A 25402-nucleotide genomic window follows, 5' to 3' on the forward strand; every position below is an offset into this window, starting at 1 on the left:
ATTACTTTCTGACCACATTTAACCTAAAACGTACAAGAAAAAAAAATCCAAATCTTTATTTATGCTGTGTTGGAAATGAAAATTTCAGGGATGAATTTCAAAATGCTTCGTCTACAAATGTAGATGGCGATGTTTATAATTTGTATTTTGGCCCATTGTTTATGCCCACTGTTATGGCCCATTGTTACTACAGAAGCGAAATTACGTGAAATCGGCAGATACGCTGTTTTTGAATTCCGACAGCCGCAGTGTTTCCGTTGATAAATGATGAAGCTGGAAATATAAGGATGTTTAGAAATAATTTCTCTCGAGACAGGTGACTTTTTTGTCTCTTTGGATAGATTGTTGTTGTTGTCGTTGGTATGAAGACCTAATTATCCTTTGGAGGCGGACTTACGTTGATTGATTGACAGGTTGTTTCTGTGTCAATGTTAGTGGCGATTCACCTTTTTTTTTCTTTGAAAGGATACCACCTTGACGCAATTAGGGGTTTTTTGGCCACCTTCTGGAAAAGGTTAACATGAAGACCGGCATTTTGCAATCTCGGGAAATGCTTGTTCAGTGAATGAAACCTTCAGGAATGGATAGGCAGTCCAGGTTAGGGACCAGGAATTATAAGGTACCATTTGCCTAAATTATTGCCCGGGACTTGTGTACCTCCCAGGGGCGGATCCGGGATTTTTTAGGGGGGGCGTAAAATAGGTTGATTAAAAAAAATTTTTAGGGGGGGGCAAAATAGGTTGATCCGATAAACTTGCGTTAGGAGTACGTTTAATTAACGGAATCTTGCATTAATTAAGTAAATTACACTGCTTTAGACTATGTTAGGGGGGAGTCCCCCTCACCCCCCTGGATCCGCCACTGACACACACTCGAGAATGATCAGAGGTACTGTTTTACAAAGCGGTAAACGCGCAACAATTGTATTGAAAATCAGATAGGATAAAACCCGGTACTTATACGTGACGCTGTATAAAGATAGGCATTACGAAGGGTGTCTCCCTCCGGGAACTATATTTAAACTTTAGTTTTTTGGGGTTTAGGGGGGCTAAAAAGTACCTAAGGTGGGTTGATTAGGTTAGGCTACATATTTAATATATGCTATGCTTTACCCCCATCCCCCCCCCTAATGTGCATATATATAGCCCACATTTATTTGTGAACTATTATATTTTCATCCTATTTTTTTTTTCATTAGCATTAACGAAACTTCAATTTTTGCGCGCTTATGGTGAACAATGGTGATAGGAAATCCAAAATCGTGGTCCTTAATTTGGACTGCAGATCCATCCCAGGCAAAACTATCCCAGGAACCAGACACGTTGCTTAAATGAAGAGGAAACGAAGAATTAAACTTCTGGAATAACCACTTGTCTTTATTTTGTCTAATTTTATGATTTTGTTTAGGACGTTTTCTGTTCCTTTAAAGTTTAATATCTATTTTCTTAAGGTGGCGGTGCTGAGGGCAAAGGTTTTACCTAAGGAAAGGGGACAAGGCTTTGAAAATACTCGCTACTTGCGTTTCCCTTACTCTGAGTATAAATATAGTTGAAAGTTTGAGGTGTATAAAGTCTGCTTGTGTAACTGTATACTCTCCTTTCTGCTTGTTACGTCCATTTCCCTGAAGCCTCAAGGACACGGCGCGAGTTTACAAGCTACAAGTCAAGTACGCTAGTAGTCGAGTACACACAAGATTCCCCACTTGCTCAGTAGTCAACTTGCTGGCTTGTGAAAACCCCGTGTTTCCGCTAGAACCAGCTTGTCCGACACCTTTAAGGTCAGTGCTGCTAGTAACTTGTGTACATGCTAATGTGAGTACTTGCGGCTAGTGTACAAGCTAGCTCACTCAATAGTTGGCGTGTGGTGTGTAAAGTCGCTGGCAGTTTGCTTTTTCCAGGACGTTTTAGCAAGCAGTTATAAGAACGAGTGCGTCAAGTAAACTGGACTAGTTTACGTCCTGCTTGTGCTGGCTTGTAGCTTGGGTACTTATATGAAATACCCCCTACCTAATATTCTTCCAATATGTTTTTCTGACGCTCAATCCTAATTAAATATACCTAAGCATGACAAAAATATAATACTTTAGAAACAAATTAGGGCTATATATTTGCATATTAGGGGGGGGGGGGGAAAGTATAGTGGGTCTGCATGCCTGATTTGTTTGGTAAAATTATTCTACATATTATGTACTAAGAATTTTTTTCTAATTTCACACTTCCCAAATACTTTACCCCCACCCAATGTGCAAATATATAGCCCGAATTATATATTTTCCATCTATTCCGTTCGGTTTCTTTGTCTTCTCTCACGCTAAGCTGAAAGAAACTAACAAAAAACCGGCTCTGCAATGCGCAAATGAATGAACAACTTGAGTTGTAGGGGGTATTTCGTAATAGTACCGTAGCTTGTAAACTCACCTTGTATACTTGAGCCTTTACGCTGAAAGGAGTTGAACTGTAATCATGTGCTTTAGTTATACATTAGATAAGCCCTGAAAAATATTTGTTAAGATATAGGCTCCAAGAGTTAAATACTAAAGTCGATTCTTACTCGGCTACAACTATGTGTGACCAATAAACATTTTTGGAACAATTTTCTTTATGATAGTTTTCTCGAAAAGTCAAGTCTTATAAACCAAAATTAATCTTGGTTGTGATTCAGTTACTATGAAAGTAAATTAGGTATTTTTAGTAGAGGCATAGCTAAGGTTTTCAACACCCAGGGGCAATGTCTATTTCCCCCTCCAACACCACCATCAGAATATAAGTATATCATAGTACTGGCAAAGATGTCACACCCTTCAGAGGTTGTGTCCGGGGACAACCGCCCCCCCCCCCTAGTTACGACACTGACTTTTGACTCGGTTTTTCGCGGATTATAACCTAGTTTATGTATATACTGTTTAAATTGTACACCGAACGTCTTGTGGGTACTTCGAAAAAGTCACAAAGAAAGCAGGACTTTCTCCCAGTAGGCCCCTGGCGAAAATATAGACGAGTGCTCTCTTTGTTTTCGGAAATTTTATAAGAAATTTTACCTAATTTGCATATAATTAAGAGGGAACAGCTATCGTAAAGTAAACTAACCTTCTTAACTTACCAGGATTTTTGCAAGTAAACCCAGGTCTATTTTATGCAGACTGGATTTTGAATTTAAAGCATGTTTGAAATAAAAACAAATGCTGAATAATTATCAATTACAGAAAAATTTCAGCTTTCCCTATTGTATGGCAGATTAATTTTATCTAACGTGCAGTTTTTCTTTGAAATTTTCTATTTTCTTAATAAAGTCGCCAGACCTACACTATTGGCGCTAGTAATTCCTGTTCCCTATCTTCGCATTTTGAATCGTCCAAAATGCGTCATATAAGTTTTCATCTTCTTTGTTAAGTCTTTTGATCTAAGGATGCGTTTATCGTTTTGTTAGTGGTGTTAACTTTTGAATTCACGAAATTGCGCTGATTGCTGGATTTGGGTAGCTCATGGTTGTAAACAGATGCCCTCCTGGAGATTTTGGGGTAGTTTACGTTAGTTTTATGTACAAGACTCAACCGGTTTTTCTAACTAGTTTATAAATATGTCCTGTTTTTATTTAAATTGCCTTCTCCTAATTTAGACCCAAACAGATTGATTGCTTTGGTCTCATTTTCGGGCGGTCTATTCTTTAGGCATGGAGTTATTCTATTTCTGATTTAGAGACGACGAGACTATATAACAGGTGTTGTTGCTATACAAACAAAAAATTAAGTAGTTTGCACAAGGTTATTTGAAGGTTATTGAAGGTAATGCTGCTTTCATACTATACAGTAGAACCTTTCATATTAGCATAACTTAATTTATACGTTTCCTTAATTTATCTTACGGAGCGAATAATACTTCTGGAGCTATTTTGTGAATATTGGGATCTCAAATTAAAAGTGTGTTTGAAAAAATGTGTGTCATAAATTTTCCACGAATTTGGCAGGAGTATCCTTAACTGTACGTTTTTTCTATGGCATAAGTTTATGTCTTTATGTGGCACATTTTTCTTTTATGTTGCATATATTCACATATGCATGAATTTATTTTCTTCGTATTTATCTAACTCAGTGATTTGGTGCTACCGCCAACAAGTCGGCACTGGTGTGACTCAGGGACGATGATGGCCACATGTGCATTATATGATTGCAAATAGAGCATTACATATACATTACGAACTGTGAATCATAGTGATTTAAGATTACTACTGACGAAAACACAGCCAAGTATTGCCAAACTGTTAGCAGCACTGAGGCCCTGCCGACTTTCAAAAATCATGTACACCTGCTGGCGCGTGACAGGAATGTGCCAAGCGTTTTAGGGACTACTCCATTGATGGCGGAGATGTGCAGCACACATTGGGCTTCGAAATGCAAACAAGGTGGTGGAAAGTGGGCGTCCCTAGAGCAACACACCGGGTTAATCCTTCTCAATAAAATTATTTCGAATGTTTGAGATATTAAAAACATAAAAATTTTTAATTTCCACCTCGTATTTTACTAAAAAGGCAGAAACTTTGATACATATATCTTTCTGTGCAATTGCAATTACAGTTAAAAAAGCATCACTTCCATGGGCGATATGTATTATCTTTTCCTGGAATAGGAATGGTAGGCCAAATAAGTTTGGAAGCCGTTGATTTAATTTTCCACAATAGGGGAAGTACAGGGACTATCCAGAAAGTAAATTAAGATTTATAATGCAAAGGAAAAATTATTGTGTGTCCTAAAAAAATTATTCAGGAAAAATTATTAAATTGTAATTATATGTAAAATATATATTATAGCTATATGATATATATTATATATATTATTAATAATAAATTATTGTATACCTGAAAACTTTAATCTTAAGGTTTATTTTCCCTGTGAAACTTGCGATTTTGCGACAAGTCAGCAGCTTTAACAAAACAACAAGACTTGAATTCTATTTGGATTGTAGACTTGGACAGGGACGTAATTTGCTATAGGGCAGGAGGGCAACTGCCCCCTTCAGAACCAAGTTTGTCCCCCCCATCCGAAATTTGGTTTTTGCAACAAATCTTGTCAAAATTAAGATAAACCTGCATAATTCAAGTATTCAGAGAAACAGGTCAGTTGTATTTAGTATCTCTTTGCCTTTATGGTACTATACGATTCATTTTTCAGTTTTCACTGTCATTTTCCCTTGAGTTGGGAAAATTGGCTCCAACTTTGCCCCCCCCCCCCCAGGGTTTTGACAAAATTACGCCACTGGATTTGGATTAGATAGACTTTGATTATAGACTTAAATTAATATTTGGACTTCTATCATTGGATTGAGTAGTTTCAGATCTGTCCATTCACAAAACCGGAATTATGATATTACTTAGACTTTTTCTTGGTGAATGATCTAAACTTGCATAAACATTTTTCCTTTTTCGGATTTTTTGAACCTTTTCCGCGTATTTTTGAATTTAAAAGAATGCAAATCAAATCACAAAAATATCGTTAGGTAGTAGATGGGTAGAGCTGCATCTGAACTATCGAATAATGACAAAACTGTGGCCTTAAGTTGAAACATCCAACTGCAGAAAAATAATATACCAAATTTTAATAACGGTAAAAAAACCGGAAGCATTTTCCTCGTGAAAATCTTTGTTTTATAACATGACGTTTTTTGAACTATCGCAGTTAGGTCGTCTTCTTTGACATATTCACTGAAATTCATTCTGTAAAGGTGCGACATTGTGCAGGATTGCCACTTCACTTTATAAAATTCACTATCATTCCGGCAAAAAAGTACTAGAAGACGAAAAAAGTAGTCATATAGTGTTTGTGTGTGTTTAGTGATAAGATGGTAAAGGAGCACTAAATTAAGAGAAAAAATGATTTTTTTAAAAAGTTACATTATTTTTTCAAAGTTCTGTTGTTTTCCCAACTTTATTGGACGGTTTTAGTTTCTTTAGGTGTGCTCATGGGAAAAAGACTACAATTATTCCTAATGTACTGCCGGTGGCAACCCTGTTTTACCTTTCACAAAGTAGCTTCTCATACATGAATGTTATAGCCACTAACCTTTCCTTTTTCTTTCAGATGGTAACGAAAACAAAGAAAATTTTCGTTGGTGGACTTTCTGCGCCATCTACCTTAGAAGATGTTAAAGCATATTTTGAACAGTTTGGGAAGGTAAGCACAACCCAATTTGCCCTGTCTTTTTTTACTCTATATGCAATTGCGTTGCCTTAATTGATTAAAAATTTCTAATGGAAGTTTTCCAGAAACAGAGGGTGGGATTATTAAATACACCATAAGTCTGGCAAATAACTTTGTAAAAATTCTTCGTATAGCTAGTAAAAAATAAAAAGCTAATATACTGCGCGTGCCAATAGCAATAGCTTAGCCAGGAAGAGGATTAAGGGTGATCATATACCTTTCTCTCAAAAGTTAAAGGAATATATAATCCGTGCTCTGGTTACATGCTGGCCGAGAAAAGCCTCTAAAGAAAAGTTTACAATTTTATTTTTTTTTTATTTCTCAGGGGTTGCATCAATTTTATTTTTTTAACTCTATTAGCCCTCCCTCTAAAGTAAATTTCCATGAATATGAATGTTAAAGCATATTCGGTCTGATAAAATTTATGTCAGCCACATACACAAAAAATTATTTTGGGAAGGAATGGACTACTACTACTAACAACTCGCTGCAGCACCAAACCGCCTGAGGCCAACACAGCTATGCAAGCTCCTCCTCCACTTCAATCTATTCAAAGCAAAATCACAAAAAATGTGTTAAGTAAGTAGATCCGGAGTCACCCAAATATGTCGGAAGGGGGGGGGATTTAATTTTTTGAATTGAATTAAACTATTTAAAAAAAAACACATCAATTAATCAGTTAACAAGTAGCCGTCCAAGAAGAAACAAAGCTCAAATAGAGCTCAAAGCTCAACAAAGCTCAATGGGCTTCACCGACTCGCTGGTCATTTTTATTGGGTGATTTGGGTGATATTGCTCTTAAAATTACTTATTTTTTTTCTATCTTCTGAGACCGATCTTCGTTCATTGATTTTACGTCGTTTAGTTCCATAGTCTATTTACCTAAAACTTAAAGTTGAGCTAGAAAAATAGTTGTGTTTTGCGCCACTATTTTACGGACTCAATTTTATACCGACTGGCTGAAAATTCCCCCCCCCCCCCATACATGACTCCCCTGAGATCTGGTCGAAATCGCCCCATTGCATCCTTTCCGCCGTGCTTCATTTGAGTGAATAAGCTATTTGATGGAGTATCTACGTACTTTTCTGTGCAGACGTGCAAATGAGTGCCCTTTGAGTATCAATATTAGTAAGTTTTTAAACTTCTCCGAAGGGAAGACATCGTTCATTTTCTTGGCACACTTGAGGTTGTTTTCTGTTTGAATATTTGCGTGAACATATTCAGGTTTTGTTATTAACAGCTTATAATATTTCTCATGATTGTTTAATCTAGATCAAGGCTCTTTTTTGAAAAAAATGCAAGTTTTCCCTTTTTTTAACAGTGTGGTCTGACAAAGAACTTAAAATCAAAGATAAATTTGGGAAATAGGTGACCGTATCTTACCGAGATAAAAAAAAGCCGAAAAAAAAGGTCAGAAAAAAGGTTGTATTTTAGTAAGTGGGACTAATCCCAGCGCCTCTGCCCGAACTGTGAGAATAAAATTATAGAGACATATACCTTTGGCTGTTCATTAACTATAAAAATACCTTCTCTATAGTATGGACCCCATATAGTAGTAAAATTTATATAGTAAAATTATATTTTAAACTCTTTCAACTATTACTTGTACTATACTTGTACTATATTTATTATTGCCAAAAATACCTTACTACATTGCATTGTTAAAAGGCATTTTTCAATCATTTATATTGTTTTTTAAAGTGTCAAAGAGAAACTTAAGAAAAAATTGGTTTGTGGCATAAAAGGAAGTTAAAAGGCTAAATGCTGTTTCTCTCTTGATAAGTTATCAACATAAATAATTTTTTGGAGGATCCCTGTTTTTGACCCTCTTTCACCATTTACGGTTTAATCTGAATCCATTTTTGGGAATTTTCAACGGGTTCTTTTCCCCAATAGAGCTAAACCCCTGCTTTTAATATATTTCTAAAGACTGTTCTTCTTTATACACATCTTCAATGGTAAACTCTTATTAATTTTGTTTTTGATATAGCCGCCTCCACTCAGGCAATAAGAAACGTTCAAAGAATGTCAAGATAATTAGAAAGTATAGAAACCCTTTCATAAATCCTTTATGGGGGAAAGATCTGTCTGGGTTTCCCAGCCATAGTCTGTATCTCCATCCTTCAATCACTGTCCAAAAGTAAATCATCCAAACGTGGCTTGCAGTAATTGATGCCAGTCTGATAAACATAAAAACGGCCCCAGATTCAAGCCAAAGTTGAGACAGATCTAGAATTCTAAAGTTGACCAGAGCAGTCATATCATGGTTGTAGCAATAGCTGCAGCCTTGTAAAGAACGAACCGCAGCCCATAGTAACCGAAAGTTATAAAAACGCGTTTAGAAAAAAAAACTGCACAGTGCAAAAAAATTGTTCAAGAATTTTTTTCAATTTTTTAATGAAGATAAAACAGTATTTTTCAAACTCCACGGGGAGGGGAGGGGGATAATTTTTCAGGTTTTTTTTTCAATGAAAATACCAAAAAAGTATGTTTCAAAATCTAAGGGGGTGCAAAAAATTTAGCGGTCACTTCTCCCCGTCCCCTTACTTATACCCTGGAAGCACTACTTTAAGTCATTTGCGATTTTGTTTTGATCAGGTAAAAGACTTATAGGGTATGATTGTAAATAATAATATTTTTTTAAACATGCAGAAGCTAACCCACACTGCAAGGTTTGTACCTTATTGTGTAACAAATAACACGGTATAAGATAACAGGAAACACGTAACGAAACATGAAACACGACAATATGTAACGTATTTATTTGTGTATCCTATATTCTTTATTAGTCTCTCACATAGTGTGTATTTTTTCCTCTCCATTTTCAATGCTCCATCCATCTCCATTTTTTCGCTCTTATGACTGTTTTTCAAAAAATGATAAACTCGTAGGAATATCCCGTCTCTCAGTTTCAATGTATTTGACTGAAAACACAAGATACTCGTACCCTCGACTTTCCTACTCGAGTGAAGTTGTCAGACGCTTCTATTGCATAATATCTCACAAAAACTTTCATTCCACCCACTGTTCCTTTTTTTTGTGCTAATAACTAGGTTTTGGTGTCTTTCAAACATGTGGTTTAGTTTGGGTTGAAAAGAAACGGCCCTTAAAAACAATGCATGACTTGTACTACTGGGTTGAAAAATAGCCAGAAAAACAATTCTATTAATTTTGGTTGTTAACTACTGACCCCAAGTTGACGGGGTGATTAATTACGGAAAGGAGAAAATTAATTATGGGATAGGTTTGTCTTTGATTTGCCTTTCTAAATTAAAGGGGGAATTAGAGTCTTTGTTAAAGCCTTTTGATAGTGTTGTAAGTAGAAGCTATGGTTACAAGAGAATAATATCGATAATGCTTTTGGCCAGATATGTGGCGAGAACTTTCGAGTTTCTAAGGAGTGAAAAAATATCTATTTTTTCTTTAATGTAAGATTAGGGTATGCTTTCCCACGGGTTTTGCCCGTTGAAAGGGGAGGGAATTTCTGGATAAGGTAAAGGGTGGGGGAATACAAAAAGAACACTTTAGACCTCAATTTTTCTCGAGAAGGGCTTCAGACGAATCGCGCGGGGATATTAAATTAGAAGAACTTTTTCTTCAAGTGAAGAATGCATGTGATTTTCTTTTCCCGTTTTTTTTTTTCTTCTTTCCCCGGTAGTGAGGCTGGATAAACAGGTTTTAAAAGTTTTATTTTTTTTGTTCTCTATCCCTCTTTCTTTCTTACATACTTTTTTTGGAAGGGGGCCTCCCCTCCCATTGAGCCCTTTTAGCGACAGCGATAAATGTATTGAATTTACTGTCAAGCACGTATGCGGTAATTTTTTTGGGGGGGGAGGAGAGAGAATGTGATAAAAACAAATCTTATTTGATAATTTCAATAAGAAGTACCCATAAATTCTGGAAAACATGAAATTTTCGTTTAGTGTATAGTTTCTAAATAGTTTTCTTAAAAAAGGGAAAGAGACTGTGTCAGATTAAAACTAGACAAATGGAAAAGCTTAAGCCATTTGTCAAAAAAAAAAGAAAAATTATCTTTTCCATTAACAAAAAAAGTAAGAAAAAATAAAAAAAAATTGAAAAAGTAGAAACTTTTTCTTTCTCGGCATTGATATAAAATGTGCTTCATTGATTCTTAACCCTTACTCGAGCGTCATAGAATAATTGAAATGCACCAGCATTGACGAGCAGACAAATTACCAAGATCCTTTTTTCGGGGGGGGGGATTCACCCAAATTACGTCAAAACTATGAAATTATGGGGAAATTGAGAAACTTTGACAGAACCTTTGCCCAGAGGTCTTACTTGGCATATGCTTGTAGATAAGTGTGGGTATCAAAGGAGAATATGCAAGACAAAAACAGTTTAGCAATCAAAACGATAGTCGAAGACAATCTAAGTCCTGGTTATCCAGTTTGAGTATTGAAGATGCTACAAACTAAAAATAAAAAAGAAAAGAAAACAAAAAACATAGCATCGAATGTAATGCAGAACAAGAATAATCATAAAAGAAAACAAAATAAGAAAATAGACAAAAAGTGAGAAAAAGTGGTAAATTATAAAAAATATCAGATAATGAACAGTTAGCCCTGTAGGTTTATTTCTTATTCGTAAGTATTTTGAAAATACACGGACATCAACTTTCGAAAAACCACCGGCCTTGAAGATTATCTGCGCTCTGGCTCTTAGAAGTTTTAATGGCTTTTATAATTAAATTATAATAATTTAGAGAAAACTTGCTCAATTGTCAGGTGTTTTGAATGAGCTTTTAAAATTGGTATTTGTCTTTATGTTAACATTGAAAGTGTCCTCTCTCTTAGATTAGTGTTAAAAAGATGTGAATATCTGATGCCTATTAGGCTTCAAAACAGTTAAAGCAGCAGCTCGGCAATTAAAGCAGCACGAATTGTAGCTGCGGGGTTTTTATTTTGTTCATATAATACTGATAGCTCCTACTGTCATTTGTTCAATCGCCATCTACAATTTTATTCTTTAGGTGCGTCTGTGAAGACAAAAATATGTACACTTGAAATTACAATAATGAATTTTTATTTTTCAGGTCGAAGACTGCATGCTCATGTTTGATAAGCAGACGAATCGACACAGAGGTAACTACTATTCCTTAGAGTTTTTTTTTTTTGTTTTCATTTAAAATGTATATATTTATAACCCCAGATGGGACTCATAGCATTTATCAGAGAAGCGGGGGGGGGGGAGGGATCAAGACCGGCCAAGTATTTTTGAAACAGCCCCAGTCATGACCTTGAAGCAGCGAACTTTGGGTAACTTTGTATTGAAAAAATTCAATGTAAGCTGTACAGGCTAGAAGAAAGGATAAAGCCTATGTTAAAGGAAAACAAAACTATCTTTGGCAGCTCAAAGCACACTTGCTTACTAAATAAAACATCTAATTCTGTATTTAGTTGAATTCAATCATATGATTTGTCCAAAAGCTGGTATATGCAATATTGCTGTGTTAATTATATTAATAATATGTTAAATTAATAATAATAATAAATTAACTTAATTGATTAAAGGGAAAAAGAAAAAAGGAAAAAAATTAATTAAAAATAAATTAAGTTAAATAGTGATTAAAAGTTAATTATTATTTCTAATATGCAATTATTAGTTGCTAATTTTTGGTAAGATCTCGGAGAACCCAATTTTTTCTGGAAAAATTTGGTGATACCCGAGAAATTTGGGAATTGTTCAAGCGCTGTTTCACTCCTCCCCTCTGTAAAGTGTTGGGTTTCTGTGCACCTCCTGCTACTATTAACAACTAACTGCAGCACCAAGTCACCTGAGGCTAACGCAGCTACGCACGCTCCTCTATCCCAATCTATTCAAAGCCTCCTTCTTTACGCCCTCACTAGAAGTTCCAATTCCTCTTAAATCTTTCTTAGGACATCCTCCCGCCCTATTCAGGGACAACCTGCTTTTTATTTGGCTCTAGATGGTGAACTGGCAAGGATGGTCTTTGACAATCTGCCATCTCTCATTTCATCCTAGCCGTTTTGACCGTCTCAAATTTTACGGTAATAACAGTAAAGTTTTCGACTTGATAAAACATTTTGATAAAATAAAAGTTAAAAATAGGGATAAAATCCTTTTTAATAGACAGTATATAGAAATTCAATAAAAATACCAGATATTTCGGTCACATATGCAGTGACCGTCATCAGTAGTAAAACTAAACTAAAACAATTTAAAACAAAAGTTTATATACAAAATCAAATAAAACTACATATTGTTTAATTCTCTAATTCTTTTCAAAGCAAAGGCGGAAGCTAGGAAGGCAGTGTGGTCTCCGAAATTATCTAAAAACATTTTTAGTTCTTTTCCAGGGTTCCGTCACTCATTCGGTTTGTCTCAGGCGTAGCCCTAGTCCTCCCTCAAAGCTGCCAATTTATCAAATAAGTTTGTATTGTTCAGTAAGAAATCGTTAATTACCAAGGTTCTCCTCTATAAATCCAAATTAATTGTCTTTTTTCACTCTCAAGTGTCAAAAGTGGTACATCCGAATTTAAGAGTATATTGTTTTAATTGTCATTAAAAATGTTAATAGTCAACCTCAGCAAACATTCTTTGGGTCAAGTATTTTAGGCATGTCTTTCATTGAGAAAAATGTATGACGTCAGTACGCTAATTTGTGTTTTTTCACGTGACTATTTTTCAACCTCATGAGTTTTGTCTGGGAACTGAAAGTACCGCTTCGAAATGTTCTGCCAGTTAAGATTGATTTGTTCTTTTTATTTGAGTTCAAAGGTTGAAAAAACCTTACTAACAAGATGTTTGACCTGCAGTCGTTTTGGCATATTGCAATAAATCGACTTAAATGGCTGATAATAGTGTTTTAAGATAGGCTTAAGCGCAGTACCAAGAATTTTTCAACTGAGCCCCATTAAACACAGCCCCATTCACATAAAACCTCGTAAAACTAAAGCTCCATTCAACTCAACCCTCGTACAATTCAACCCCTATTCAACTCAACCCCATTTAACTCAACCTCTGTGTAATTCATCCCTGATATGACTACCACTGTGTAATCCATCCCTCATTTGACTAAACTCCATTAAACTCAACCCCTGTGCATGTCAACCCCATTTAACTCAAACTCCATTTAGTTCTACTCTGATTTAGCCCGGTACTGTCTCGAATTGGCCTATGAATAAGTTTGAACCTTAGGTTAGGTTGGGCTATCTAAATGAATTTGACTTAAATGGGGGTTGCGTTAAATGAGGGTTGAATTGCACGGGGGCTGATGTGAATGAGGGTTGAGTTGTATGGGGGTTATTTGAACGGAGACTGAGTTAAATGAGTTGAGTTGAACGAGGCTGAGTTAAACAAGGGCCCAGTTGCATGGGAATTTTCGTATGCTTTTTTTTCTTATCTGGGCAAATTTGCGTCCTTTCTTTGAAAATAAATTCCTGGTTACGTGCCTGATTAAGATATAGTAGTATTTAAATAAAGTATTATATAGCATGTAGTATAATATTGTATGTTTCATAGTATATGCTACCATAGTATATAGTATATTTGAATTATATATAGTGTTTGAAATTTATATTGGCTGCAACTCCAGTTTAAGGCTATTTTCGATAACGAAATAAAAAAAAAAAAAAAAATCTTGAAGAGCTGTGTATATTTGTGTGCATTTCGAAATATATATATATATACTAATCCCTTATTTTTACCCGTGGTTTTGTTTACCTGTTGTCATTATTTAGCAAGTTTTGAACCTGTTAAAATAATGTAATGAAGTATTATATATATATATATATATATATATATATATATATATATATATATATATATATATATATATATATATATATATATATATATATATATATATATATATAAAAAATATATATATATATATATATATATATATATATATATATATATATATATATATATATATATATATATATATATATATATATATATATATATATATATATATATATATATATATATATATATATATATATATATAATAAAAAATATAATAAAAATATATAATAAAAAATATAATAAAAAATTAGAAGAAATCTAGGATTCAGTATTAATGAAAAGACCTCCATATGCAGTCGGTGGTAGCGAATGTCAAATTAAGAGCAAAAGGAAATGTGGGTGAAGAATTAGCAAAAATAAGCGAAAAGCATCTGGCTCCGAACAGCTTAAGAAGGGGCATTTTTCTTGAAGGTGTAGTTGTCTACGGAAATTGAAATATTGAAACTGTTTGAATTTTAGTGATAAATCTTACTAATTAGTTCTGCTTGTCTATTTTCACGATTAAATGTGGCAACACTGACAAAAAAGTGGTACTGCCGTGGAACATTCATAATTTTTCAAGAACAGAAAGGAAAATCTCCAAATGTCACAATTTTATGAATAGACTGGATGTTGGTACGGATGGCAAAAGTTTTATTATTTGAATGTCAAGGAAAAGATTGGAATGGATATAACAGGCATGAATCGGGGGGGGGCATTGGTCTCCAGCGTGAAACGTGTGATTAGTTCTTGTTTCGAGACCCAATTAACGTTTATTTACGGTTAATTCAAAGTGATTAAATTGAGTGTTCTAATTTACCCCTTACCATCCCCTTATTGATTTACACCTTACCAGATGCCTCACCTATTTTGTAGTGTTTTTTTTTTCATTTTTTTACGGATGGAATGTGTTCCGGAACCTATTTTTTCCAGATGTCAGTAGAAAAATAATTTATTTTATATGCCTAATGTCATAAAATGATGACATTAATGAAAAGGGAGAATGACATAGTATCTGTTTTAGCTTCTGATGCAAAAGTTAGTAAAAAAGAAAATTTATTATGGATTTTTTAATGCAGATGTATTGTCTTGCATTAATAAATCGAGAGTAAATAAATGGTCAATAAATCCAGTTTTTATGGCCAAAATTCATACTATGTCATTTTACAGGTTAGCCACAAAAAGGCGTTGGATGCTTATTGAGAAAATCAACTCGCTTTTCATAATGTTATCTTATATACAACTCATCCCCCCCACCCCCACCCCTGAATACGACGTTGGTATAACCATATTTTTGTCGATCTTGTATACAAAAACTTTTCCAAGAAGAGTAATATAAAGAAAAAAGATTATTTTCTTAAGAAATAAAAACGTACATGAAGTATTTAAAACGAAAGTCTAAAGTCATTTTAACTATTTTAAATATCAATTAACTTATTTGATAATTTACGAAATTATCAAAACCTACATGAAACCTACGTGTTGATTACGCATGCTTACATAATTGATTCAACCCTGTATCTAAACCGGGGGAGGGTCAATAGCCCTTTCTCTTAAACGGAACATTAAGTATTTGTTGTATTGCAAGTGGCTAGAAATGATACTAACTCTAGTTAGTTTTTTTCATCTTTTTGTATGACAAAAGAGGTAGAATATGAATATTAAGAAAATAAAACCTTTTTTTTATCAAGCCCTTACATCCTAAATGCCTATTTCAGTGTATAGCCGTTTTTTTATTCTAAAACCTATAGGCTACCAGGCGTGGCAATTGAGGAGAGGCTATTTTCCTCCTATATTTTTGCCCCTCCCCCCGCCTCCTGATTTTTGAAATACTTTTTTGGTATTTTCATGGAAAAATACGCTTTCTTTGTTTTATTGAAAAAACTGGAAACAATAACAAATTTACCCCCCCCCCCCCCACTATTAGATATTTAAAGGTACATTTAGCCCCTCCACGTTTTCATGAATTAACGTTGATGAAAACTGTAAGGAGAATAGTATAGAGAAAACAGATTTCTCTAAAAATAAACTTGATAAAAAACAGCAACACATGTGTGGGATTTATGACTTCCAAAAGGTAAATAGCAATCCTCAGCTACTGTGATTCAAGAACACCGTAAATAAGAGCAAGTGAGTGAAGTAGAAAGCTCACTTTCGACGACTTTTGAAAAACTTTCAATTTACTTTGCACGAGTAGCGGGCTCAGAAAAGGGGGGGGGAGTGCGTCTCATAGCCTAGGGAAAGTTAATACTCCTATTCCGTTTTAGATTATATTAATCCAATATGTCGTGCAAAAGTAGCTAATTTAAGTCTACCCTATATTAAATTTGCAGAAATGAAGTTAAGTAATTGAGTTAAAGGTTTTGAAACGCCTAATGATTTTGTGTGCCGTTCTTTGATTTCGTAAGCCTCGTCTGAAATGCAGATGAGAACTAATAACGAAACAATAAGTTGTTATAATATAATTATTTCTTATCTCGGGAAACGGCGGTGGAACGAAACTTGATATTTTCCAATTATAATCCCTAAAAGTAAAATTTAATTGTTAATTTGCGTGTGAATGATGTAAACAATCCTCAAAATCGAGGGGAAAATAGCAGTCTGACTATCTGTCGGTTAAATTAAAGGTAGACTTAATACTATTGATTGATACAAAATATCTAAATTACTACATCTGTTTTGTCAAGCTAAGATCTGGCATAAACTTATAAAATAAAATAAAGGCCAAGGCCAGGAAAATTCATAGACCATCTTAGGCCAGGGTAATTCATAAATGGCCTGGCCATTTTAAACCAGGGAAATTCATAGAGGAAAAATATATTGCAGATTTTTGGCGTATACATTGAGCAAAGCGTCCTCAGCGTAAAATTCAGTAGCGGTTTTATGCCTCATAATCTAGGGACGGGTAAGGTACCTTAATGGTAGTGCAAGAATATAAAATAAACGGAATTTAATGTCAGAAAACCGGAGGAGGGGCAGCTGTCCTCTCCCTCTGGCCATGCCTAAAACGATCATCTGTAAAATTGTCCAATTTTTGAATAATTCGCAGGGTAAATGACAAACCTACCATTCGATGTTCCTTTGAACACTTTTTCCTAATATAATATCCGCTGTCGTCGTAAATTCTATTTGAAACTGTTTAAATATTTTACTCAATTTATTCTTTATAAATATTGTTCACTTTTGTAGCACAAAATCAATTTGTAGTTTCGCCCATTTTCAGTCAACTCTGTCGAACTAAAGCAATTTGTAATTTCTTTCAGTAATTAGTGTTGAAAAAGGCTAAACTAAAACAACTAAATAAAGAGATTTGTCATACTTGATTGTAATAAATCCATGCATATGGGATAGGTGACTGAACTAATAAATTAGCACTGAATTTTCAATCGTTTGGTGTATTGTTGATCCAGTTCTACTACCAAAAATCAAAAGGAATCATCTGTCACTTAAACGGTTCTAAATGGAACCTCTGACGGTAATTGAAGGAGCGTCGAAAGGACCTTCTAATTGTGTGTTATTCTTTAAGCAAGCGAGTTAATGGAATTTTTGGCAATTTTGAAAACTCCTCTTTAAAAATCCTCATTTTTTTAAAAATTTAAAATTTTTTTTTTTTTAAATCGTTTGTTTTTAGATTCTCTCTTTTTTCTTTTTTTTACCTCTTTTTTTCGTTTGCACTGAACAGGCTCTATATTGGCAATATATCTGGTAGATTTTTATGCTAGGAATTTTACTGGCCTTACTTCCCATTTCTTAGTTTTATTTTTTCTTCCAAGTCTTTTCATGGCCGTTCAGTTCGGCTCAGATTATTTATTTTTATTTTCATATGCAAATTGAATTTTTCTGATATGCAAGAACTACTAATATCAACAATACATCACAACATATGAACCACCTAAGGCTAACACAGATGAGAATATATCCGCCCTCTTATTCAGACCTTCTCAATTTACTCCTTCTTTGGAATTTCCGACTTCCTTTATATCTTTCCTTTTGGCAGTCGTCTATCTTTTCTTCCCTCCCATCTTTCCTCCCAAAATATTCCCTCCCAAACCTTTCTTCCCTCCCCATTCGAAGACGTCCCGTTTGGTCCCCGCTGGACCATAAAGTGCCATACAGCACACACGATTGTAGATTGACCTCCTGAAGTGCTATGTCATTTGTCATTTCAAGCTAATCCAAGGCTTCGTAACAACAAATTTTTCAATACTTGCTTGTTCGACTTATTAAAGGAAATGTTTTCAATATTATTATTTTTTGGCATATGACCATAAAAATTTGGTCTTTGAAATTTTGAAAGGCAGCAATTTCTAGAGATGCAGAGAATAAAAACTTTCTTCAGTCTACTGTCTGGTACTAAAGTGCTTCATTTCCGAGAGATACGGGTTTTTAAAGTACTTACCTGTTTTCGTCAGCCTTTGAAAGGGAAAGAGGGTCCTTGACGTGCACATATCCCCCCAGCTGCCCACTGGAAAATTCCCCAGCTGCTTACTGGGGAATGCCCCAGCTGCCATATTTCACTCAATAGTGTGAATGTTCATCTGGGCATCAAATATAAACATAAGTATGTTCTTTTGCTCCTAAGCTTCGTTAACCTCTTTTAAAAATTATAAGAAAACCTTTAGTTTTCGCTGTTCCGGGTCAAAAGTCACCAAGAGATAAGTTCATGGGGCTACCTGAGCGCAACCTTCCTACCAAATAAATTGGGAGTTCCATTGATTTATCAAAGCGCCATGAGATTATGGTAATTGTTTTTTTTTAATTAAGGTTAAAATAAAAGTCAGTTCCCAGGTATTTAGAACTGAATATATATATATATATTTTTTTTTTAGGATTTGCATTCGTCACTTTTGAGTGTGAAGATGTAGTTGACAAGGTTTGTGAGATCCACTTCCATGAGATAAACAACAAAATGGTAAGAAGCTTTTTTTGTCTTTTTCTTTAAAGTGGATAGATCGGTTGCAGTGGCGTCAGTTAACGAAAATATAGGGGGAGGGGGAAACAAATTTGTCGTTATTCCGATTTCAATTCACTGAAAATACAAAAAAGACGTTTTCAAAATTGATGTGGGGGGTGGGGTAAAGGTCCCTTGCCCCCTGCCCCTATCCAGTTGGCAGGTGAAATTATAATTCATTATTTGCCGGGTAGGATTTAAATACAGCTCTATTTATAAAAGTATCTTGAACCCTGAATTAAAAAAAAAACATTCCGAATTAGTGCTTTTTATTTAGCGCTTTTCGAGTTTCTCGAACTTTTTAGTTAGCGCTTACCAAGCTTGAGCTTTCAGGAAGAAAGAAACGAACAACTAGCAAAAAAGGAATAAATCAAGTAAGCCATTAATTAAATCATTCATTTTACGTCACAAGAACAGGCCCAAAGAAGCTCATCAACCATTTAAAAGTAGCAAAACCGTTTTTGAAAAAAAATCTTAAATCAAGAAAAGTTAAAGGAAAAAGAAGTAAGTTGAAACAATAAAAAGGGGAGTATGAACCGCAGTGTCGAGGAATATTGAGAGGGACATTTTAGGCATTATATATGCTTTCACTTGAGATTGGCGTGCAGCTTTATCTGTTTCGTTTATAAGATATCTTGAAAGCTGTAAAGGAGTATGAAAAGAAATTCCATTTATTTAAATTGTCTTCCTGGGCACTATCATTTGAGACGTGGGGTTAGGGGGCATGACCCTATACTTTCCCTTTTTCTTCAACAAACAAATAAACATAGTGTTGGTCCGATTCGCTCCCTACTTACAGCTCGTTACTACGAACTGTTTCGTTTCCACGAACTGTTTAACAGAATTGTGAGAAACATTTATTTAGAGATGGTATAATAAAACCTGGCAGTTTCAGGATAGTGTCTATGTCTGGAACCCTCCCCCAATTTTATTGAATTGCTCCTCTAGTAATCGCAATACAACTAGTATTGACTGAAAAAATTGCAATTGACGGCTTTAATAGGAACAAAAAGTAACAAAAATAAATTACCCCCCCCCCCCTCCCCGACCCGTCCTCAACTCATAAATCAAAAGGTTTGAAAAATGATTAATACCCAAGAGTGAAAGATTCCGCTTGAAAATAGTCTTGCTAAAATGAAACTAAACTATATAAACTATGAAACTAAACTAAATCATTAAACTATATAATTTGAGCTACAATATATAATATGCTGTTATAAGGTCTTTGATCTTACTTCTCAGGCCGTTTTGCAAGAAAGTTGAAGTTCATTTTGTTCTGATCCGTGGCCTAATAACTTTATGAGAATCACATCTAAGTTCTCTGTCCGATGTCCTATTTGGGCAGAAACATTCCAATTTAAGCTTTTTTGAGTAAGATCACTCATCTCTAAGATCTTAGCGCTTTGATTAATATAAAACGATAATCTTTGTTGAATAATAGCTCTTTGACACGACTCCGAAGAACCTTTCACACTACCATAATCTAAGGCTATGTCAAGTTATGCAATCTTACGGGGCAAATTCCATCCGTAGCTTAGGCAGTGCTAAATAGACTTTAGCTCTACTTAAAGTTTTACATTACGTCAGTTAATTTTACATTATGGGAAGTCAATAGCAGCATAAACATGGAATTCTGGATGAGTCATTAATAAATTTTTGAGATTAAATTAATAAACTTTCCTTTAGAGCGTTTCACGCTTGATCATAGCTTGAATCTCCATCCCAATTCTGCATTTCTAATTTAATAGTCTTCTCGTGATGATTATGATGCTTTTAGACTATAGTTATCATGTTCTCATGAATTTTTACGTTACTGTAGTGGAAGGAATTGTCAAAAGTTACACTAACGTAACGTAAGTCTTCTTTTGAGCGAGCATTTATACGGAATGTGGAAGTTCTTCCACACTTTGGTAGCGTGAAAATTCACGAAAACTTCATAGCAATCGCCTAAAATTGCCATAATCATCACGAAAAAACTTCACAAATAAAAATGCGGAATGAACTATGTTTTCATTCCGTTTGGAATGAAATTAGTCTGTTTTGGGTTTGTGCTGAGAAATTCGTCTTCCCGGGAGGAAAAATTGTGAATTGCTTGAAATATGTTTCCTGCTTATGCGCTAGTAAAATATTTTATTAATATTCTTTTTGTTTAGATATTCTTAAGAGCTTCTATTTTAATGAATTTATCTAGGAAGACTTCAGAGAAGCTTGCTTTCTGCTAGATTAGAATACTTTAAAATCAGACAGCATTTTGACAAGTGTAACTGCCCCCTAGAGTCTCCAGACCATCTCAAAAAGTGAAGAAACCCCAGCTCTCTGTACCCAGGCTATTCTCGTCATCGTATTTGTTGGGCATATAGTTTGAGCTTAGTAAGAGTCGTAAAAACTTTAGCTATATCTTCATTATAATATACCAATATACAATAAATTATTCCCTAAGTCTTTAACACTTATCAGCCAACGCTTATCTAAATACTATGAGGTAATGCTATAGATAGTATAGAAAGGGTAACAGTTTCCTCAGAAAGTGAAGACTTTTTCAATCAGAAAGTCAGGTGGTTTCTGGGTGCTAAAGCGTTTTTTATGCGTTTCTACGCGTTTTCCCCCCCTAAGGGCAAGCAAATATATCATTATAATTGAGATTTGATGCAGTTATTAGGTTTCATTAAAAGACAAAAAATGTTATGCACAGTTTGGTATCATTTTTATTGAAGAGATGGACTGTTTTTCTCAAATCCCCAAAAATAATTAATGCTACGGCTTCTTCTTTTTTATGCCTACTGTCCGTTAGGCTCGTTGGCTAGTGTTGAATAACATCATAATGTATATACATTTTTTGTTGTTGCTGACTACAAATACTTCGATTACTCTTTTTTGTCAGTAGCGATGAGATAAGCAATAACTCATTGTTGCGGAAAGAGCTATTCCTTTGTCGTCAATTGAAGATCATTAGGATATTAATCACTTTGAATTGGACCTGCCCTCTTTTCCAAAAATCTCTAGATTTTCCCCCGCTTTCATTCGAATAATAATCCAGCTGACATACCCAGGAAATAATTAGAAAGGATTGGGATACGTCTAATTGGCTAACCGATATAAGAAAATGCTGAGTTGTTTTTGTCGCGCTGTTTTGATAGAAAAGGGGAAGGTCTTTGTTTCCCAACACTGACTAGATTGATAAGGGGGATGGAGATGGGGTGACTCTTCATCCTTCTGTTTATTCATTCCTATTAACAAAGATTGATAGCTGTTTAGAAACGCGGGAAAGCTGCAAATCAGAACTGCCAATTCGTTATATACAAAGGGTTTGGTGTTCGTGAGCTAGGTCGAGAAAAAAAAGCTTTTGCGATATGCAACTGCTAAGTACATTTTATATTAAAAGTTAAAATAACTATCCAAAAAATACTAATGTAAGAATTAAAAAAGGCTAGCACATCAAAAGTATGTAAGCCCTAGTGCTATAAGGAATGAAATGCGTATCCTAATTGTCCAGGAGTTCCCTGCAAATATAGAGGTATATATATATATATATATATATATATATATAAATTGCTTAAATGTAGGGAGCTATATTTACAGTTCGTTCTTAATGTATTATTTTGTTTTCATAAATATAGTAAATATAGTTCCTTGAATTTGCTATGTTTCATTAATAAAAATACTAATATAAAAATGAAAAAAAATATAATAAGGCAAACGCATCGAGAGTAGATGAGCCCTACTGCTTGGTCCCTCTTCAAGAGATAAAATATGTTAGTCTTCAAGGGATATTAACCAGGAGCTCTTATTCGGTTGAGGGGAGGGAAATAAAACTTATAAAAGAAACCGACTGAAAGGTAAAATATTTGAAAATACTAAAAATTTCTGAAAAATCTTAACATTCTTGAGATTTTAGAAAGGGTGTAAGAACTACCATAAAGTATTTTGAATATTAGATTTTGTCATAAGTTTACTGGAATTATCATAGTACATGATTTTTTTTCACATTATTTTCCTAATTAGACCAAAGTATAGTCCTGCTAACGCACCTGGGACTCATGACCTTACTTTTAATATGATCCCTATATAAGACATTACCTAGGGTATTGGGGATGAAGATTTTTCTCCGAATTTTTTTCATTAGTTTCATTAGCCTAGTTATGACATTTTTTCATTAGTTGTGCCCTTTGCATACAATTTTTCTTTGGATAACATTTTAGCATAAATACTTAGACAAACCGCTTTTTGTCTGCCGCTTCCTGAAACCTCAAAGTGTTTACATAGTTTTTCCTAGTTACCGAAATTTTTCTTTTAATCTGATTTTTTTTTTCATTTTGAACTTGCCCCTCGAGAAAAAATTCAGAATTTAAAGAAAATTAGTTTGATTAAAAATGAGTCAAATTTTTATAATGACATTTTTTTTTTTTTATTGAAAAAGATGAAAGCGTGAAACACCTGTTTTGTATGTTTCTGATGAATTTGGAAGAAGATACTGACATTTGTTTACTTACGGTAATTTATTTACTGATCAAAATTTACTATCAAATTAGTTTTTAAATCATGAATTCTAAAGCCAGAATTGCTTGAGAACGAGTAGCATTACAGTTTGCTACTTATGTAATGTCAAATAAAAAAATTACTCAATGCTGTTGAATGGCGACTTTGTTCCAACATTCATGTTGAGGCGTTGTAAAGAAAATATGTAAAAACATTAACACCAGGCAGGTGGTGCCACGGGCGGTGTGATGTGTATCGCATGGGGGCAGGAAGCGTGACATGTGTTGTGCGAAGAGTAGTGTTGGAGTGGCGTAGCAGAACATGTTGGGCTTTGAGATATACACCTGACAATGGAAAGTGAACAGCTTTGCGAATCATACACCGTAACTGCTACTTTGAGTTTCAGATATGCGGTTTGAGGTTTTGATAGGGTTCTTATACATAAAAAAAAAACATTGACAGATAGATGTTGAGGTTTTTTCGAAATCTTTGTTCTCATACTTGTAACTGTAAAAAAATTCAGACAGTTCAGAAAAGGATTGACAGTTTTGGCGAATAATTTAAAGTGTGAAACATATAAACCAAAGCTGCGAATTGTTTTGTAGTATTTAAATATGCTAATCTCAGTCTTTCCCTCTTCTCCTTTTGTTTAGGAGCACCTGAACTTGCTCGTTTATTTTGTATTTTTTATATTTTTGCGTTATAGTTTTATTTTTGGCTTGTCTAAGCTGGTTCACGAAAGCTCTAGGCAATTATAAATCGATTAGACCTAGAAGCTTAGAATTAATTAGTTTAGCTTAGAAATATTCCAAGTTTTCTTTTCTTAGGTTGAATGCAAGAAAGCTCAACCAAAAGAAGTAATGTTGCCAGTCAATTTGGCTCGTGGAAGAGCCGGAGTTCGGGCACCAGGCTACGGTGAGTTACTCTTTTATGGCACCAGTCAAAGTCCAAGTCCTACTCCAGCGAAATCCCTGACCACTGCTGGCACTCCCCTTCTTGCAAATATGCTTGGAAGTGTTGGAGTTATGCCAACAGTTGCGGCATATCGCTTTGCACCTTATAGTGTGCCCGTTTCAGTTGCAGCGGCTCGTTCAACTGTTCCGCAGACTGCAGCACAACCTGATTGTAACGTGTATTCTTTTGATATAAATGCGTATTTAGCTGCTCAGCAAGCTGTACAGGCAGCACAACAGGCTGCTGTTGCAGCAGCAAATGTAGCAATGACGTGCAAGAGGGCACTAGCTAACGCCAATGCCACAGCAACTCGTCCCCGAATGGTCCCGGAATCAGCTACCAGTAGCCTACCATACTCAATGAATGATCTATTTGGGATTCAGGGTCTAGATCCATCGGCTTTATATCAAATACAAGTTGGACTTTAATTGTTTAGTGGTTGTTTCTTTCTCGGTGTTTCTAGAGTATTTTTTATTCTAGTCACGTTATATCTTTTTTTGTACTTATTGCGTGATTTGATTTTTAATATGCAGTCTCTAAATCTAGATCTGACTGTTTAGTTGTTTTCGTATATTGTAGCTGGGTAAAGTAGGGTAGCAGAATAGATTTAGTTTAGTTTCAAGTGATTGTTTAGCAGTGGTGCCAATTACGGGGGAAGAAATGGATATAAATTTTGAAAAATTTTTTTCGGGTCATCAATTAAAAAATTGAATAAGTACTCCCCCAGATTTTCGATAAATAGCTCTGCGTATCTAAGAAAAAAATCAATATTTGTCTCTAAGAAAACAATCAGTTTTTGTCTCTCCCCTCTTTAAGTTTTTAAGAATCGGTGCCACTGTTGTTTTGGATACTGAAGAACGTTTTAACTTATAATCGGATATATTATATCCGAGTAATTTTTGTAACAAAATTTAGTTAATTTAATTTATAATAAAAATAGTCGGTGGTCTGTACTCATCTCTTTTTTTTCCAAGATTTCGAATTTGTGATCATGTGGCAATTGGCCAATGCTTGAGCGTTTTAGACCCAACTTTGAAACAACGTTTTTGTATGACGTT

The 25402-nt window shown here is 34.7% G+C and overlaps 1 protein-coding gene across 1 annotated transcript in view; it reads left to right on the forward strand.

Annotated features, from left to right (window-relative positions):
- Rbp6 (RNA-binding protein 6) overlaps nt 1-25402 on the forward strand; it is a 127473-nt gene that overhangs the window by 54457 nt on the left and 47614 nt on the right. Inside the window, exons 4-7 of the mRNA XM_089098373.1 lie at nt 6071-6163; nt 11247-11295; nt 18793-18875; nt 24218-24305. Coding sequence (XP_088954499.1) covers nt 6071-6163; nt 11247-11295; nt 18793-18875; nt 24218-24305 — 313 coding nt within the window. The remainder of the gene's footprint in view (nt 1-6070; nt 6164-11246; nt 11296-18792; nt 18876-24217; nt 24306-25402) is intronic.

This window comes from Artemia sp. Qi Xiang Cuo, chromosome 12 (genome assembly GCF_049724085.1).
Source record: "Artemia sp. Qi Xiang Cuo chromosome 12, ASM4972408v1, whole genome shotgun sequence".
Lineage (NCBI taxonomy): Eukaryota > Metazoa > Arthropoda > Branchiopoda > Anostraca > Artemiidae > Artemia > Artemia sp. Qi Xiang Cuo.